Source organism: Labrus bergylta, chromosome 20, assembly GCF_963930695.1.
Source record: "Labrus bergylta chromosome 20, fLabBer1.1, whole genome shotgun sequence".
NCBI lineage: Eukaryota > Metazoa > Chordata > Actinopteri > Labriformes > Labridae > Labrus > Labrus bergylta.
The window spans coordinates 23,089,306-23,109,305 of NC_089214.1; the positions used below are offsets into that span (position 1 = coordinate 23,089,306).

A 20,000-nucleotide genomic window follows, 5' to 3' on the forward strand; every position below is an offset into this window, starting at 1 on the left:
TTAAGCTAAACGGACACGTAATGTGGCAAATAGCAGCTTTATCAGAACTGAGGGGCCGAAGGCTGACGGGGGGAACTTATTTACCCGGACGAGACAAAATAAAGACACCAAAGGGAGAAAAATGAAAGCTCTAACGTCGATACTACAGAATATTTCTACAAGCAATGTTCAAAATCTGTTTTTCAAACTAAGAAGTTCAGAATTGGTTGAGAATAAAACCGTGACCATTAAAACCAAAGCCGACAAAGAGAGTATCGATGTTTTGATGACTGTAAATATTAAGGGACGATCCTTTTTGTGTTTGGACCAGAGAAGGTAGGCGGTTTTAAGGCCCCCCCACACAGCGGTTTTGGACACCCCTCGGTTTGTCAGATATGAGAGCAGTTATCAGGTCAACAGGTGTTGCAGCGATGGAAGCGGTCCAAGAGAAGTGGTTCAGATAGAAGTGTATTGTACCCGACCTAAAAAGCCTCTGCATGTTTCTAATAAGCTCCACGAGCAGAAACGTGCTCAAACTAGGATCAATATTGGAGATGCTTTTGAAAAATGGAGAGAGGTTAGAACACAGAAAGGTTTACAGACCCATGCAGAGCTGGATAAACACTGAAGCTTCAGTGTCCACCACATGGTGACCTGTGTGAGCATGGACTCTAGAGGGGAGGGGGCGGGGGGAGACAGCTCTCTATGATGGTTAGGGTTATGGGAATTTAGACTGCAGTACTCATTTTAACCACTAGGTGTCAGAGTTACATACTGCTCCTTTAAGTTGCTCTTTTCTGCTGTACAGTGGTTTCTCATATATAATGAGGTGTTTGAAACTGTTTCTTTACTATCCAATCTTCACTCCTCCTGTGACTGATCTTACCGTCGGGGAACTCGGGGTGGCAGAGCTGCAGGTCTTTGCACGTCCTGGCCGGGTTGTTCTGCGTTCCCATCGGGTACTTCATGCGTTCGATGTCCTGCTTGAGGTTGTTGAGTGAGCCGAAGATGTCCTCCATGCCCTCGCCGTAGTCCATGATGTTGGAGGCTGCGTCTGACTGAACGTCGCTCGAGCGCTTGGTCTTCTTCGGGGACTGGATGGGCAGGGGCTGGATCACCTCGCCTGGGGGGCCCTGTAGGGCGGAGGAGGAAAATATGGGTTTAAGAACGACACCTGAGGGTAAGGAAGGAAACAAAGGAAGGAGGGTAGGTGTTAAAAACTCACAGGAGGACCAGGAGGACCGATGGTACCAGTGTCTCCTTTAGCTCCAGCAGGACCCTGAGAAACCAGAAGAGGGACTCATTAGACGACAGATATTTCACACACACACACACACACACACACACACACACACACACACACACACACACACACACACACACACACACACACACACACACACACACACACACACACACACACACACACACACACACACACACACACACACACACACACACACACACACACACACACACACACACGCCCCACTCCTTAAAAACGCTGATGGAACTCACACTTGAACCCTTGGATCCCTTGGGACCTTGAGGACCCTGCAGGAGAAGAAAGCACGGCAGTTTAATCAAATCGCTCCATCATACGTGTTGAATTTTAATGAGCGAGGGAGTCAGTGACAGACTTACAGGCAGACCGGGGGGGGGCCTGGGGGACCGAGAGGACCAGAAGATCCACCGATACCCTGATGATGAAAGAAGTCAGACATGAATGAAAGAAAACGCCAAGATAAAAGATAGATAGTGAGGGCTAGAATAATGAGAGAAAACGTTAGAATATAAAGGCCGAGGAGTTCATGAGGAGAACAGATATATAACAACAGAGGCTCGGACTCTGAGGTCTGAAGGTTTTAATCAAAGGAATCGTGAAGTTTGGTTTGAAAAATTTTAAACAAATAAAAGTTAAAGTTGTCGTCCAGCGTTTGAAAAAGAAGAAAACGATCATCGCTGTTAGAAAACCATGTTGTTGTTATGAGAATTTATCCAGGCGGTGTGTGGGCGTGCCTGGAAACATTTAATTTACATATCTTAGGCTCCGCCCACATTCAAGTAATTTGACATGACAGTGTGCATAAACATCCAATTCGCTCAGCTCCGCCCCTCATTTGTTGAACCCAACGTGTTATCATAGTTTCCTTTGATGATTTGGACATAATAAGGGAGAAGGACTCAAACTAGGATCAATATTGGAGATGCTTTTGAAAAATGGAGGAGAGGTTAGAACACAGAAAGGTTTACAGACCCATGCAGAGCTGGATAAACACTGAAGCTTCAGTGTCCACCACATGGTGACCTGTGTGAAACATCCACTCTAGAGAGGAGGGGGGTGGGAGGGCGATGGGGAGGGGGGGAGACAGCTCTCTACAATGTATTAGAATTTAGACTGCAGTACTCATTTTAAACACTAGGGGTCAGAGTTACATATTGCTCCTTTAAGTTTGGATCGTGTTTCTTTCTCGTGTTTGATGCTGACGGTTATGTAAAATCCAACCTTGGTTTATTTAGTATGAAGGCTTTAAAGGAGTTCAAGATGAAAACTTGATTTCAGCCATGAAGAGAAAAGCAAACAGAGAGCTCTGATTGGTCCTCTTTTATGAATTCACATTCAGGAAGCTCAATTTCATCTGCAAAACATTTTCACCTCGACCCTTTGAGGATTCTGAGAGAGGATTCTGCTGAGGCTGAAAGGGGGGCATGAGGATTTCATTAGACCTAATCTCAGATGCTTCATCTAAGCCTTCACCTTAAATCAGCGAGTCAGGGCGGGCTGAGGGCCACGGGCAGGACAGACGAGCAGAAGATTCACTCTGAATGTTTGTTTTAAAATGGATGAAGGCTTCATCAGTCCTTTAAGAGAGAGAGAGAGATCCGTCGACTGCTTTTATTACGGCTTCCTTAGCAAGTAGACAGATCCTTTACAGAGACTAGTATCTTATTTCTACGACTCTAACATATCTCCTCTGGTGGTATCAAGAGTTCATCGCAGCCTGGGAGTCTAATACAGATCTATTCAAAAGGGGGAGACAAATAAAGAACTCAGTAAACCTTTAAGCCAACTTTACACAATCATTAAGAAACATGAGGAGGGGGATGTGTTGTTGTGACACTTTCAGTCAGCAGTAAATAAATGTGGGTGTTGAGACCTGCAGCCACCGAGCGGGCGGGGGCAGAGCGGTGTGAAAAATGGAGTGAGGTAACGGGTCACACAACCCAAGGACCAGCACAGTAACAGAGTCATTTTTTACTTACACTGTCGCCCTTGCCTCCGGGGGAACCTTGAGGTCCCGGGCAGACCCTCGGTCTCCTTTTCTCTCCTTGCTCGCCGGGAGGTCCGATAAGACCGATCAGACCGGGGTGACCCTGCAGGACGATGACAAATGAGCACAGAGGACAATCAGACACGACAGCAGGAACTTTTGTGATCTTCAGACTTTAAAGCTCCTGCAAAGACGAGGCGTAGGCGATGTTTGGCTTGTTAGAAAATGTTCAGACACTTATCCACGTCTTGTTTTAAATTTAAAAAGTCTCATTCTCTCCTTTTGAGTTCATCGTGTCCTCGTTCTGGAGGGGTTCTTCAGGGGACGTTCAAGAGTTTATTCATGAAAGAAAAATGATTTGAAACGTCTCTCCTGATCAGACGGAAAAAAAAAACTCAACAACAATCTACAACACAAAGGGGGCGACTCTGAAACCAGCTCGAAGCAGGCGGCTGATGTCACAGCGTTTAAAACACGCCGCCCCTCCATTGTGTTCCTTTAACCTGCCTCTCTGCAGCCATCATCATGAGTGTGTGTGTGTGTGTGTGTGTGTGTGTGTGTGTGTGTGTGTGTGTGTGTGTGTGTGTGTGTGTGTGTGTGTGTGTGAGGAGAATTAGACAGAGTAATGCGTGCTGTCTGAGCAGCGTTATATCTCAGATGAAAATGTGAGGGCACCGTGAAGAAAGGAGCGAGATGAGACGGATCAGAGTGATACATCACATTCAGACGCATTTTCATTACAGAGAAAAACTAATTTTGTTTCCTTAATGTTTAACACCAGCCCGCTGTGGTTCTAACGCTGCTTTGTGCTGCTCAAAGATGTCCGCCTTCTAAATGTTTGAGCAGCCGTGGAGGCTTTGTGCGAGATCACAGAGCTTCAGTGTTTTCAGGTTTGTCTTCTTTCAGCCGATTTGAGGTCGAGAAAATGAAACAGCCGAAGAGAAATAGAGCAACACTCACCTTTTCACCTTTAGAGCCAGGGTCACCTTTCAGACCAGGCAGGCCGGGAGGACCCTGAACAACAAAAGAGCGAGTTATAAATCAATTTGACACAGAGAGAAAACTCACAAAAAAAGACGGACAGGACGGTTTGAAGAGAACTTAAGCACAAAGTGAAGAAACATGAAAGAGAACACAAGAAAAGGCTGAAAAATCATCAATCATAGGAAGAGAAAAAACACAGAACTGAGAGATTACAAATGTGACTGATGGAAGAAACACTAAACTAAGAGAAACAAGAGAGAGTTAATTTCAGACTTTTTGTGCCTTTTATTGGAGAGACAGGACAGAGGATGCAGTCAGAAACCAGGGAGAGAGAGAGAGAGAGAGACTGAGAGAGAGAGAGAGAGAGGGAGAGGGAGAGGGAGAGAGAGAGAGAGAGAGAGAGAGAGAGGGAGAGAGAGAGACAGAGAGAGAGAGAGAGAGGGAGGGAGAGAGAGAGGGAGATGGACAGAGAGAGAGAGAGAGAGAGAGAGAGAGGGAGAGGGAGAGAGAGAGAGAGAGAGAGGGAGAGAGAGAGGGAGGGAGAGAGAGAGACAGAGAGAGAGAGGGAGGGAGAGAGAGAGAGAGAGAGAGAGAGGGAGAGAGAGAGAGAGATGAGACAGAGAGAGAGAGAGAGACAGAGAGAGAGAGAGACAGAGAGAGAGAGAGAGGAGATGGAGGGAGGGAGAGGGAGGGAGAGAGGAGGGAGGGAGAGAGAAGGAGAGGGAGGAAAGAGACAGAGAGAGAGAGATGGAGGGGAGGGAGGGAGAGAAAGAGAGAGAGAGAGGGAGAGAGGAGAGGGATGTCATGCAGGAGAGGAGCCACAGGTTGGATTTGAACCGCGACCACCTGCTTGGAGGACTACAGCCGCCGCGCATGGGGCACAGCGCTCTAACCACTAGGTTAGCAGCGCCCCCTAACAGGTAAGATCTTTTTTAATTAACTTTTAGACTCAAAGGCACAAAGGTTGAGAACCATGCAGAGTAATGAAACATTGGTATTCTTCAAAGACACAAACAACACCTGCAGGATTTTATACAACATGTCTCATGATTATTTAGAGGAATCTCTACAAACTGAAAAATCTCAAATCCTTAATGGATAAATAGATAAATAACATGTCTTATTTATAGAAACTTCACAAGTCCAATGTGTTTGCCCCATTGGCACCTGTGACAGATCACATTCAAATACTCGGATCATTTTGGTTCTTTTGGAGAGGGCTCGTGTCCTCGCTCTGTCAGAGATGAAACAGTAAAGCTCACAGCCGGTAGCTGTTCACAGGGAGGTCTTCAGAATACTAACCATTGGGGCCAGGTGGACCGTCCTGTCCAGGCGCTCCGGGCAGTCCTTGTTCTCCCCTGAGAAAAGACGTTCAATATTAGTGAACATTACAGCGGCTGTATTTCCTGCTGCCTGGCATCGATTTTCTGCGCATCCGCTCGATGATTAATCGCCCCAAACAGAGGAAAAAAAAGCGTGCTGGAATAAACAAGCAAGCTGAAGTCGGAGCCAAATGGAGGTATTGATTATTCCATGAAGTCTATCATCATGTGTTAGCAGCGTGTGTGTGTGTGTGTGTGTGTGTGTGTGTGTATTTTCAGAGTGTACAGACTTACCACAGGGCCGGGGATTCCTCGCAGACCCTCTGGACCGGGCTTTCCTGAAGGTCCCTGAGGTCCGACTGGTCCGGTTTTTACCTGCAGACCCTCAGAACCGGCCTCACCCTGTGTGGAGAGAAATTGTGACAAAAGCAAAACTATTTAAGCTGACTGTACCTGAGAAAAGGGGGTCTCCTTGTGAAGGTTTTCAGAGTTTGGGATTAAAGCTGCAAATATTTGTTCCTTTGGATTTTAATTTCTGAACAATTCAGATCAGCTGTTCAAGACTTTTAATGTCACTCTGTTGAACAAATACAAAGGAGTGAAATTATTCAATTAACCTAAGGGGGAGACACTAATGGGGAGAGAGTAGAGGTAGGTGTGTGGTGTGTGTGTGTGTGTGTGTGTGTGTGTGTGTGTGTGTGTGTGTGTGTGTGTGTGTGTGTGTGTGTGTGTGTGTGTGTGTGTGTGTGTGTGTGTGTGTGTGTGTGTGTGTGTGTGTGTGTGTGTGTGTGTCAATATCCCAGTATCTTGAGCATGAGGAACGTGTAAGCTGCATAAAGGTTCGGTGTATCTTCATTGGATTTGGAGGCTGCAGGTTGTTTTTGATGCAGAGTGTGTTGAGTTAATAAGGGACAGAAAGACAACAGCCGAGTCTTGAATCACTGCAATGTGAATTACAAAGAAGCATCGTGCTCATTACATGACGACTTCAAATGGACGCAGAACTCGATGTGCTGCTAAGTTTCATTTCGAGGAACGTTAGCATGTCCTGGGATCAAACGGTGCCACAATGACCAGCAGTAATTTCAGACACATCAGTATTCACAGAGACAAGACGGAGCTCATGAAAACAGGAGTCACGTTTGCGCTGCGAGCTGTTTACCAGATTACAGGCTTACTGCAAAGAGCTGCTAACTACTTCACTGAATTTATGACAAGCTCAGAGTGCTGCTGCACATCCTACTTTGAGAAATTTAAGATTCAGGTTTTTAAGCACAAACTCAAGGACGATTTGCACTTAAAGTTTCACGCCTACTGACTGAGCAGAGAGGTGTCTCTTTAAGGTAAATTATTCTCTAAATCTGCCTCTGCATTAAAGTCACAGATCATATGTAGGGATCTCTGTGGGGACGTAGAGTCTCGGAGGACTTTATTTGGCCCTGATTCAAATTAAAAAAGCATGCTGAGTGTGAACACCTGAGGGCGAGACATAAAAGAGTTCTCTCCTTTTGTCGTTCTTGAGCTGCAGCACAATGCAAGAAACAAAAGAGTTTCACTCAAAGATGCAGCGTCCATAAATTTCCATCTAATCTGCAAAGGAAATTAAATTACCCCTGTGTTTTTTAATTCGAGAGGGGGAACAATGAGAGGACTGAGGTGGGAGGGGGATGGAGGAACCGGCTGAGACGGATCGACTGTGTGCGTCGGATGAATTGATTTTGTTACCTTTGCGCCCTTCTCTCCTTGCCTGCCCTCAGAACCAGCAGCCCCCGGGGGTCCCTGAGGAGGATGACAGGACACTGAGTTAGCATTTCCACACACACACACACACACACACACACACACACACACACACACACACACACACACACACACACACACACACACACACACACACACACACACACACACACACACACACACACACACACACACACACACACACACACACACACACACACACACAGAACAAACATGTAATGGTTCATCAGCCACCCTTCACATCGATTTGGAGGAAGTAAAAATAAATGTATGTCAGTGAAATCTTCACTAATGAACCTGAAGTCTGCAGCAACATGTCAAACAGACACTTTATATTTATTTTATTTTCTGCATGTTGTTTGATTTTGTTTGTTTATCTTTTCCTCTGCTGCTCGGACGGTTACCACCAACACAAACAATCACCATTAAGTATCTCATCTCGTCTTTCTGGGTCACCATGAGGGGTACCCCCAACCGCTCTGGAGCGCTCTCTCCATTTAGCACGTACGCTCAGCTTAAGACTGAACAAACCTTCAAAATAAAAGCCTAACTACTTTTATTTTGAAATGCAAAATAATGGTGATGAACTATTGAAATTTAGCGACTAATCCCGATTCAAGATCGTAACCGTTCGAGTTTGTGGTTAGTGCGATGATTACTGAGGATCCAACACAACATTTTAAAGCACAAATCCCAACCAATCAGGGCAGATGTAGAGCAGCAGCAGCAGCTGTGATTGGAGGATGAGAGTGACTCTACAGAAAAACATCATCCCTGTCTCTGTCGGGATCATTTCCATGATTTCCAGAAGATCAGAATAATGAAGGACTTATCCTGAAGGAAAACGTTACATCCTGTTTCATAACTACTGACACATTTCCAGCTTTCTACTTCTCATTGTGCATTTAACGAACAAAATATGTAAAAACCAGGCCCAGGTTTAACAAAACAAATGTGGTATTCCTCTTCATATGATGACTAATGACTCCAGGCAGAGCTGTTTTCAGACTCTTGGCGATACCGTTTATTTATGAGATCTCATTCGCTGGATTCTTTCTCTGAACGGGGACGGCTGCAGCGCCCTTGAATGTGCAACACTTCAGTTATGTCAGGATCCATTTGAGTGACTCGGACGAGGCTTTGTCTGGTTTGAACACACACACACACACACACACACACACACACACACACACACACACACACACACACACACACACACACACACACACACACACACACACACACACACACACACACACACACACACACACACACACACACACACACACACACACACACACACACACACACACACACACACACACACACACACACACAGCCTTCATCAGTCGTGCGGCGGCTGGCAGGTCATCTTGTCTTTCTGGTCAGGATCTCTCAGCCTCACAATGATTTCTTTCAACTCCACCTCCAGCCGTCCCTCTTCAAAAAGGCCTCTCCATACAGATTCCACTCTCATCTGGCCGACTGCGGCTCGAGTGCTGTTGACTGAGGGCCTATAATGTGAGCTCGCCTCCCGTCCCGAGCTTTTATCTTCTCCTGACGTGTAGCTCTGCCTGGTGGCCAAGAGGCCGGCTCTTCATCAGCACAGAGAAGTGGTTTCAGTCGTAGCATGATTTACAGAGTCATTGTTTACAGACGGTCTTCTTTACAGGTTGCTCAGCTGCTTCAGGGTCATTGGAAAAGTTTGGTCGTCTTCATACAACTACAGGATAAGAAGTTCATGTAGCATTCAGGCATTCAGGCACCTGGGTCCTGTTTTTTTAATCTGAATGACTAATAGAAGCAGAATCAGCCGAGCTTCTTTCAGAGTAAAAGCATCCGCTCAAAGCTGTTGTTTTTGTCCCTGACAGGCTCCGGTAGTTATTCTAAGTGTGTGACAGACACATGACATGACAGAGATGATCCCTGCAGAGAGAGACCTGCAGAGAGCGTTCTATGAAAACGTGTCCTTTAGATGAATGTGCTCCCAGGTACTGACACAGAGAAGGTTAATCAGCGACCTGAACTTAAAGTAAAGACGATTAAATAAGTTTAAAATGTTTCTTTTTGTGTTTTTTTAAGAAGCATGGTTTTCGCTCTGCAGCTCTGCTCACTTGTGAGGTCGTGCTCACTGAAGAGATTTATGGAGTTCTGCAATATTCTGCAGGAAAAAACGCTGAGAATACACAAAAAAAAGGGGCAAAAGATCCTAAAGAGCGCCGGCTGAGTTCAGTATTCAGCAGAGCGAGCTGTCAGGGATCATCTCAGGTCCCACTTTCTTTCTCTCTGTGATTAAAGCCCAGTGTGAGATAAAGGAGCCCCTTTTCCTACCCATAATCCCCGGGCCACTTAGGTGCAGCATGTGCTGATACCGTGCTAAATGCTCAGAATGTAAATTTCATCAGACACATTAGAGAAGCAATCAGGACGGTTTCAGATGCATGGTGTGTTTTCTTCTCCCGTTAGAGCGAGCCCGGGAGTCTCTTTGAAATGCTCTCTCTCTCTCTCTCTCTCTCTCTCTCTCTCCTTCTTCAGATTGTGACTTTTCTTTCAGGTCCAGGAGAATAGCTGCTCATTTTCATGTGGACCCGGAGCCTCACATCATATTGGAAATATGGAAATGTTCCATCTCGGATGTGCGCGGCTTTCAGGATTTGATTTTGTGACGTCTGCACGCCGCACGCAGCATGCAGACGATCTCTTTACGCGACGGAGTGACAACGGACTTTCAACAAAAAGGCCATCATCTTTGTCTCTGTTTTTTAACCTTGAGAAGTTCCTCCAGTGAAGCGTGACGGTGATGACGATCGTATCACAATCAACTCATTAACCCTTTGATGACTGACTCAACAGTGGCAGTTTGTTCTTTGCTTAATCCAACTGAAATTTAAAAAAAGTAAATTATAAGAGTCAGAGGATTTTTTTTATCTGCAGCAGAAAGAAAAACCCTCTCTCTCTCTCTCTCTCTCTCTCTCTCTCTGATCACCCGCCTGCCCGCACCGATCCCCCGCCTGACCACCAGGGGGTCCAGAGCCTTCAGCCGCTCGGCCCCCTGCTCCTGGCAGTCCCTCCCATCAGACATCCATAACACTGACTATCTCGACATATTTAAATGTCATCTTTTTAAACTGATCATTCTCCATCCTGTCTCATCAATGATCTTACTCTACTTTCATCTCTGCTTGGTGAGGCGGCCTTGAGTGCTTTGAAAGACGCCTATTAATAAAATGCATTATTATTATTATTATTATATGCCGAGTAATTCTCGATGAATCGCCACAACTGCTTCACCGGAAGCCGGAGTACCAGGAGAGAACCTAGGCATGCACAGGGAGAACATGCCGAGGTTATAAATCATTTGATGATATCCTGATGAGCACAAACAATAATGAAGACGGTTTCTTCTTCTAACTCGTGAAGAGTTCAGAAACAGGTTTTGATCATAGTTAACGTCCTCCTAACCTCTGAGTGAAGGTTGTTTAGTTTTGAGTGTTCTCCATGAAATGACTCCAGAATAAAGAATTGAGTTTGAAGGGTTAAATGAAAAGCCTTCCCTCTCTCCTCTCATCACCTCTTAACAGCTCCACCACGTTGTGTTATTCCTTTGTTTCTGCTGCTGCTGTCAGTCAAACAGCTGTGGATCAATAACGTGTCAGAGCTGCTCTCTCTCTCTCTCTCTCTCTCTCCCTCCCTCTCTCTCTCCCTCTCTCTCTCTCTCTCTCTCTCCCTCTCTCCTCTCTCTCTCTCCCTCTCTCTCTCTCTCTCCCTCTCTCTCTCCCTCTCTCCTCTCTCTCTCCCTCTCTCCTCTCTCTCTCTTCGTTCTGCAGCGAGGACGTAAACGAGTCCCTTTTTTTTCCAGCTATTCTTCGGTAAGCCTTTTCAATTTCTCACTCAGAAATAGAAAAAAAGATTCATGATTTTTCACATGGCGCTGCTCGTTTCTCTAAAGGCTTTGGGGCGGATTTCTTCACCACGCCTTGACCCCTTAAATCTCCCACTTTGTTTTCCCCACTCTGCTTTTAATGAAAATGAATCTGTGCTGCTTTACTGCCAAGATTGAACTGTTGAGAAGTGGAGTGGGAAAGCTGCACAGACTCTCTCAGTTTGAAAACCGGCTCAAACTTTCTCACTTCTTGTTCTGATGAAAACTTTGGTTCGGTAAGACGTTTCACATCAAATCCACTCTGATAAAACAACACCACAGACAACAACACGTCCCCTCTGACGCTCGCACACACACAAAGAGGCTGCAGACTTACCCTTTTGCCAGGTGGTCCAGGTGGTCCGGCTTCTCCTGATGGACCTGGAGGTCCCTGAAAACGAGAGAGAACATTTACACAGAGACGATAAAACAAGTCGTTGTTTCTAACGAGTCACTGCTGATGCACGTTTGGATCAGTGTGCCGAACGCTTCACTGAATCTCTTACATCTGTCGAGAGGACGATTACCGAGACTGTGTGTCGTCAGTTGAGGAGGAGAGCTCGCTGCTCTGCCTGAAGTCCTGCACACCGACACACCTTTACTATCAAGCTATCATAAGGTTTGCTGGAGAAAAACAGGAAATGTAAGGCGGAGATAGTGAGGTCAGATTTGAACCCACTGCCTCTGCACGGGATACTCAACATAACCACTAGGCTGACCCGATGCCCCATGTGTTTCATCTTTAATCAGCTTTGACAACATTATTTTCTTCTCTATCGTTTCTGCTCATTAACAAAAAGACAGTAAATAAAACGCTCGGCGTGTTTGTCTAACCTCATCTACATCCATAAACATGAACCACAGCAGAGATCTGTTGTTCCACACACCGAGCCAGCACCTCAAGTGTTGAGCTCTTATTTCTAATCACTCTTAATGAATCTGCAAACCAGATCAGTCCAGTCCGGGTAAAGACCACGAATGAACCTGAAGAGATTTCAGTACAGCGTTTACTGCACACAAACCAGTGATTCATGGATGGACTGATCGAAACCTTTAATGCCCCAAGGGGGGCGGGGGGGGATTAGTCCTGCACCGAGAGCAGGATAACACGGCCCATAATAACGTGAACAAAGAAGCAAACGAGAGACGTTTACAGTAAGAACAATAAGAGAACACGATATAAAAACTGAATAATGTGAAACTCACCGGTTGACCGCTCTCTCCATCCTCTCCCTTCTCTCCTGATTCTCCGTCAGTGCCCTGAAACAGAAAGAAGCGTTCGTTAGATCATGCTGTCGTTTAAAGTATCCATAGAAACCTGTCAATATCAGAATCTTTAATTGAACATTAATAAGATGACAAAGACATCTGTCCGATTTGGAGAACATTTATCAGTTCATAAATTAAATCTGAGGGAGGAAAAACTCAAAAAGTCTAAACATTCAAACTGGATCTTCCTCTGGTTCAGAGGAGGAGTGTTTGGGTCCATAAGGTGACACATTTCTTCATGACGTCATACTTACAGCTACACCAGGCTCTCCAGGGGGGCCGGGGTCTCCGGGGAATCCAACAGGACCCTGTGAGGAGAGGATTGAGATGCATGAGAGAGGGAGACAGATAACTGAGACATCATTTCCCCGGGTACAGGTACTCGGGGCATGCTGGGTAATGCAGACAGTGATGTGGTTGTGCTGAACCTGCTCATGACCGTCTGATGGACTTAATGATGATGCTGCAAATCCATGAAAAAGGCCTTACTGCCTTCCATTACCATGCAATCATAAAATATAATCTCGCTCAATAAAAAGGCTTTTTAGCTCTTGAGTATGTTCGAGGAGAAAACGGCTGCCTCGAGGCTGAAGGGCGGAGGAAGAGGGAGGGGGAGGGGTGGAAGCATTTCCTTTAAAGCTGCACTTTGAAACTGAGAGCAGAAAAATTCTCTTTCTTTTTTCAGAATAATATTTGTGTGACTCACAGGGTTGCCCTTTGGACCGTCATCTCCGGGGGGTCCTTTAGCTCCAGCAGGTCCAGCAGATCCGGGGGGGCCGGCCTCTCCTTTCTCTCCTCTCTCTCCTTTAGGTCCCTGCAGAGGTGAAGAAGGAGGAGGACATCTTTAGATCAGTACCACAGATTTCTTTTTAGAGCTAAAATGAGATGTGCAGTCAGAGGCTGAAGAGAATGACGAGATGATCTCAGTGTGACGACTCAAGTTTCTGTTTCTCTAAAGTCCTCATTCAAATGCTAAGGTATACCTTTGACGATGATTTCATTCTTTGAGTTATTAAACCGACGTATAGATGTATCGAAAGGAGCCAGTTGAGGTGGTTTTGGGCATCTGATTTAAAAATGCATCATCAGATGTTGAAAACACAGGTGTTATGTAAAGAACATGGAGAACAACAACTTAAAATTAATGTGCACCCTATCTTCATCTTATACGATGACATCACACAGTGCATGTTTTTCTCCTTCAGCGTGATGGACATCATCCCTGAGATTTAAAATAATAAGGTAGTAGATACTGCTCATCATCAGCAATCAGAACATGTGAAATACACTGTGAGGGACGGGTTTGTCCTGACGGGACTTTAGCTGCACGCTGCACGCTGACTCTGTGAATGTGAATTATGAATGCCTGTAATCACGCTGCTCTGCCCCTCCCTCCGCAGAGAGGCCATCTTTTCAATCTGCCGCTGAACCTCAATAATGATAAATGAGGCGGCAGCTAATAGAGCCGTCAGCGATGTTTGCTAAAAGTTAAAGCTAATCAAAGTGTCATAAATCTCCGTCTGCATGGCAACAACACAGAGCAGCTTGTGGAGATGGTTATTCAGAGTAACAAACACCACAATGGAATTCAAATGAAAGGAAAACATGCGCCTGCAGAGGACCTTCCAAACCTCTCTCCTACACCCTCCTCTGAGTCTATGAAACAGAACTCCTCACATGTCAAACCTCATTGTTCACAGTGTGTTTTAATGCACACCCTGAAATCGAGTAGGAGTGCGTGCATGCAGTTGTACAAACCAAAATATCAAACATGTCAGAAATGTATCTGACGGCATGAGAGCAGCTGATCGGGGTCATGATCGGCCGCCTGGCCTTCCATACCCTGCACAACTAACAGCGCACTGTGGGCCAGATTTACTAAGCTCCCAATTAAAGAGTACTAAATTGTGTGTTCACTCCAAAAGTTTGCACGTTTGGTTGGTGTGCGTTTTGCAGGTGATCTACTAAGAAAATTTGCGTGAATGACACCAGGTGCAAACCTTGTGGAGGCGGTAATATTTCAGTTAGGTTTTTGCGTGTTCTACTGGTTTACATCACGGATAGTTTGGACAGAAAGCAGGATGACTGCAAGCGCAAAATAGGTATTAGTGGGAGAGGCAAATAAACGCACAATACTTTCTAGTTATAGGAGATAAATCTGAATATTACAAAGAAATTTTGGTTGTAAGAAAATATTAAACAGGGCCTATCTTTTCTTCTCTTAATCTTAAGAATGAAGTGTCATACATTGCGCAGGAGGTGTACACTGTGTTCTCTGCGCTCTACACTCTGGCCGTTGTTGCGCACCAGACAGCTGGCCAGCGCTGTGTGGGGTCAGATATAAATGTCCTGGAAAAAGGTATCGAAGACAGGGGTACAAACAGTGGTGAGGTGCCCCAATCCAAGCGTCCTACAGAGTAGCAGAAGCTTTAGAGGGAGGAGACGAGCGCATTATGGAGAGGAGTGCACCGGAGGGGGCAAGCTGGGGGGAGAGACCAAAGACCAGAGAAAAAGGAAATCCCAGTTTAAAATGTAATGTTGGTGAAAAGAGGGAAATAGGACGACATAAATATCAATGTTGAAATTCTATACAATGCAGAGGCTGTGAATGTTCAGTTTTCTTTGGATATATGGCAACAATAGCCTGTAGTTTAATCATGGTGTTTCTCTTCCTTAACGATTAGAATATTCAATCAAATTTAAAAAAGAAATGCATGCCATTTATTTTTCTGTCATTTGAAACATGTAAACACTTGTGGGGAAAAACGTGATCTGTATGCCTTCTTTTGTTGTGCCTATGTCTCCTCCTAACTACAATAACAGCAGCCTGTTGTGTGTAACACTGGTCTCCTGAGTTAGCATGTTCTTTTCAAAGGTGTTAAATACAGACACCGTCACAATCACCACAGTTTTTGTCAGGTTTGGTAAATCACAATGTGTGTACTAACTTAACTTGTTTGCATTTTCTCCTCCCAGTGTTTTGCACGTTAGGGCAGAAACGCCCCAGATTGAATATTCATTAAGTCAAACGTACTAAATGGTCAATGCGTGTTGTTTTGCTCATTTGACAGACGCAATCCTCACTGCACGCCGTTAGTAGATCAGATAGCACTTTTTTTGCTGGTGGTATCAAGTTTGCACACGTTTTAAGACACGCAAACCTTTAGTAAATCTGGCCCAATAAGTCTTAAATTCAGCCTGACTTTAAAACCAGGCGACTTAGAAAGGTGGTCTCAATCCACCAAGCGGTCCGGTTCAGTCCGGTTCAGTATGGTACAGATTTACTACATTTTTGCTACCCTTCTGTTGGGGAGCCAAACGTACCAATCCGACCCTAAATGTTGGAGCTAGGCACACTGCAGTCTTTTGATTGGTCGAAAGAATAATCACTTCCTGTGCAGCAGCGGTAATAAAAGGCCAAACACAAATGCACCATGTTTGAATATCCTTCAGTTTTGAAGAGAATCATTTCAAGGCTGTTTTAGTGTTTTGCCTCGGAGACGCAGACCTTCCTCAGAATCATCTTAGTTTACTGTGTCATCTTCTTCTTTGTTGGATTTATTGGTGGGCTACACTCTGTCACGCTGCTGTGATTTAGTGATGTGTAAGCGTACGGTTGGCTGTGGAAACGCAAGCTGGATCAGAGTGAACCGTACCAAACTAATTCAGAGCTCACTTACCCCGGTTCCAGGCTCTCCAGAAGGTCCTGGGTTTCCGGCCTCTCCTTGTTCACCCTGTGGTTGAAGAAAAAGTCAAGAGTCAGAACGCGTCAACCTGCACTCGTCTCTATGTCTTCTACAGCCACACCTTCACCTGAGAACACTTCATTATGACATCATAACCTCTCTTAAGTCTTTTTTTAAAAAAGTGACGGTAATCCACGTGTCCTCTTTAAGACTTCCACTTCACTCTCCAGACTCAGCTGAGCAGCATTAAGTATTTATGACGCACTCGTAAAATGAAGGATTCTTGCTGAACGGATTGTAAAACAGATGTTAACAGAGTTGCAGCTTGTGGTCAGGCGGCTTCCCGCGTGTCTGTAATGATCAGACTGAAGCTGCAGAGGGAACTGGAGCATAAAGATGCTGGCTCAACAGGTTAGTCTTCCTTATGATGTTGTAAAAATGATTTGATGCTTTTTTAATGTTGAATGTTTTGAAATAAATTATTTTATCGACTGAAACTAAGAACTACCTCTGTTTTGTTGGACAGGTGTTTATGAGAGGAATTAATTCATCACACTTTATACACCACACTCAGTGAGGACACACGCTCAGAGAGGACATGAGCTTCTGGTTCTTTTGAGGTTTGAACATAAATAAGTTGGAACTAAACCAAGAAGTTTTTGCTCCTTCATCTCAGTCCGAGCTGCAGAGTCACCTTAAACCAGATTGTGTTATTGGCTTGGATAGTTTTAAAAACAAGGATTAAGAATATTACGACCGGTATCTGTTCAAGTCTAACTGCAGAGTGCTGCTAATTTATTCTCTGATGTCGTTTCTGCTGATCATGGTCTGTGTTGTGTTCTCTGTGTGACACTGTTAACGCTGCTGTCTGTGTCAATATTCCTGGTAAAATAAAAGCCCAGGGGTGCCATGATGTGACTCTTACCTTCTCACCCACGGAGCCCATGGGGCCGACACCACCTGGAGGACCTTGAGGACCCTGAAGCAGGAAACAAATGGAGGAAGTGAGTCATTATCCGTCACCGTGGGAGGGGTGATTAACTTGATATGTACATGAAACTGATTCTGTGTAATTATATGAAGGATGCATTATTGCATGTGAACGCATATCTCCAACGAGGCGTACGTACATCAGCTCCACTTGGACCCTGAGGACCTCTGGGGCCAGGAGGACCAGGAGGGCCCTGCAAAGAGAAACACAGAGTTGTTAGCGTGTGTCAGGAGAGTATCTACAGTATCTAGAGTATCTAGAGTGTTTACAGGTAGCAGGTGTGTAACTCACCATGGGGCCAACATCTCCGTTCTCTCCCTTCTCACCAGGGGGTCCAGGAAGCCCCTGAGGACGACAGAATGAATAAACAAATTACACGCTGATGAATCAGAAATGTTCTTCATCTTTATTAATGAAATGTTTCTGTTGAATTCACTGCAGACTGACTCTGACGTCGGATTGGATGCTTGGATACGTTGTAGTCATGCCCTGAAATATTAAAGTTATCTGCAGGCTGCAACATGCATCAATGAATCTTTTAACTGCAGTCCAGTCCTATTATCTGCTCGATGAAATATTCAGTAAATATATGCTGAATGGGGTCAGAACATGTCTGCTACCAGATGAACCAGACAAACTTAACAGAGCACAGAGCACTGATGGAGAGAACACACAGTGAAGGAGGGGGCTGCGGTCCGTCTGTGGCCAATCTGAATTCATGTGAGAGCATCGAGAGGAGCAGCTCAGTCGTGCATGCTAAAACCAGCAGCGTGCTCGAGACCTCATACGTTCGTTTGATCCCTGACATTTCTATCACTAATTGCTCTGATTAAATTGCTGCGGCCTGCGCTGCCTTCTATGTATGTGTCTGTTCTTGTTCCAGGATCGCTGTAAGGTGTTGGAGATCAAAGAACGGCTCGCTCTACATGCACCGGCTTCAAAAAAACTCAAACAAAGACTCGCATCTGTGTGCTCTATATGTTTCTATGTATGGCCCCGACATGAAAGGATGTGCTCATTGTTTTGGGGTGTAGTCAAAGGGTGCTCAAAGGTGTGTGTATCTGCACGCTGCTTCCTGCTGTGCTGAGAAATCTCATCTGAGGAAAGGTCTCCTCCAGTCTGAGGTCGTTAGCATGCCTTCTAATTATGCAGCGAGGTAAATGTGCTCGATGAGGAAATGACTATCGAAGCAGGTCAGTCGACGCCATTAATGGAATCGCGATGGGAAGTGAATTACTCCCAATTAAAAGCCCATTGAATGGGATCCTGCAGAGACAGGAGAGCACACCTCGGAGCGGCGAGCAGCACTCTGTACACAACACAGTCTGAACGTGTTCAGTTTAAGACGCTGATTACTAATAAAAGTGATCATTACTAACTAATGAGAGAGCGCAGAGAGGGGAGGTCCTACATCGTTAGATTATAATCGCAGTGATACCGAACATCATTAAAACTAGTTTCAGTGTAACACTTGTTAATGTGCACATTATTGTATAAAGCTGATCTACCTTTAAATCACACGCTTCATATCCTCATCACTGAAAAGGTAACTGATGCATCTTAAATGTTTATTTTTGTTTTTTTATTTGTTCCTACATTTAGTCTAAATATTTAATACGACCATAAAATATCTGAAGTGTGTTCAACATGATCCTCGATGCATCGATTTTGTGTGTCCACTAAAAGTAGTTTTTGTCTCTGAGACACTCATGCCCCGTGTCCACTTAGCGTTTGTGCAGGAAAGCGCTGACTCTGCGCTCTGGAGCTCTTGCATGAAGCGTTTGTGCGCAGAGAAGAAAAGCGCTGAACGTACGTCCTGTCTCCATGACAACAGTTTGTTGACAACACCCGCTGTATGACCGGCACTGCTCCGTTACTTTTTACTGCATGTTTTATACTTGAGATCATTTATTTCCTGATCAGACACGGAGCGAGGAGGATGAGGGTACAAGACACGATCTGTAGGCGGCAAAACTACCAGGATATGTGTATAATGTTTTTATACCACTATAATGAGGTCCTCCTGATGATGCAATGAGACAGCTACAGGGCGCCATCACCCCGACAGATAAACAGTCCAGGTACGGTGTCAGTACGGTGTGTCTTACCTGCAGACCGATGGGACCTGGGGGTCCGGGGAATCCTCTGGATCCTTCATCTCCCTTCTGTCCAAACATCCCTTGCTGACCTCTGGGACCGGGCTCTCCATCTGCTCCCTGAGAATCAGAAACACACACACATGCCCAATAAGCTTCTTCTATCTAAGATGATCTAATGTTCATAAAAGGACCTCTTGAGAAGGGGCAGGAAATGACCTTCCTGCTCCAGTCCTGAGAAACGGTCTAACCTCGAGTATCCAGAGGTTTTATAAACACAGTAATGAAGCAGATATAAGACTTAAGGACTTCAAACACTGAGCCTCGGGTTTATTCAAATCAATAATGTATCCTCGTCTCTTTTTGTTTTAAAGCAGTGCTTTTCTGTAGGGTCATCAGGGGGCGATAGGGGGCTTGTGGAGACTTGGCGGGAAGAGGGCTGAGTGGACTAAATAAAACAATAAACTAATAACATTATTTGTTCTGAACATGTCTCTTTAGGTGTGATTTATCCCTGCAGGGTGACAGTCAGACTGCTGCATTGTACAGGGCTGAATGAGTGACGCTGATCTATTAGAACCACTAAAAACGAGCGCCAATTCCTCTTTATATGGAGACTTGACTAAACAGAACAAAGGCCACCAGGCGACCAGACTGAACGTGCATCAGCTGATCAGACTGTATGAGGACTTTCAGATCCCAACTCTGGATCTTCTGC

At 45.2% G+C, this 20,000-nt stretch overlaps 1 protein-coding gene across 1 annotated transcript in view; it reads right to left on the bottom strand.

Moving 5' to 3' along the window:
- Positions 1-20,000, bottom strand: part of col11a1a (collagen, type XI, alpha 1a) — an 86,350-nt gene that overhangs the window by 4,245 nt on the left and 62,105 nt on the right. The window contains exons 46-63 of the mRNA XM_065948716.1: positions 19,295-19,402; positions 17,478-17,531; positions 17,326-17,379; positions 17,121-17,174; positions 16,190-16,243; positions 13,216-13,323; positions 12,764-12,817; positions 12,447-12,500; positions 11,578-11,631; positions 7,283-7,336; positions 5,844-5,959; positions 5,543-5,593; positions 4,212-4,269; positions 3,244-3,354; positions 1,632-1,679; positions 1,498-1,533; positions 1,205-1,258; positions 866-1,112 (exon numbers count right to left, since the gene is read on the bottom strand). Coding sequence (XP_065804788.1) covers positions 866-1,112; positions 1,205-1,258; positions 1,498-1,533; positions 1,632-1,679; positions 3,244-3,354; positions 4,212-4,269; positions 5,543-5,593; positions 5,844-5,959; positions 7,283-7,336; positions 11,578-11,631; positions 12,447-12,500; positions 12,764-12,817; positions 13,216-13,323; positions 16,190-16,243; positions 17,121-17,174; positions 17,326-17,379; positions 17,478-17,531; positions 19,295-19,402 — 1,369 coding nt within the window. The remainder of the gene's footprint in view (positions 1-865; positions 1,113-1,204; positions 1,259-1,497; positions 1,534-1,631; positions 1,680-3,243; positions 3,355-4,211; positions 4,270-5,542; positions 5,594-5,843; positions 5,960-7,282; positions 7,337-11,577; positions 11,632-12,446; positions 12,501-12,763; positions 12,818-13,215; positions 13,324-16,189; positions 16,244-17,120; positions 17,175-17,325; positions 17,380-17,477; positions 17,532-19,294; positions 19,403-20,000) is intronic.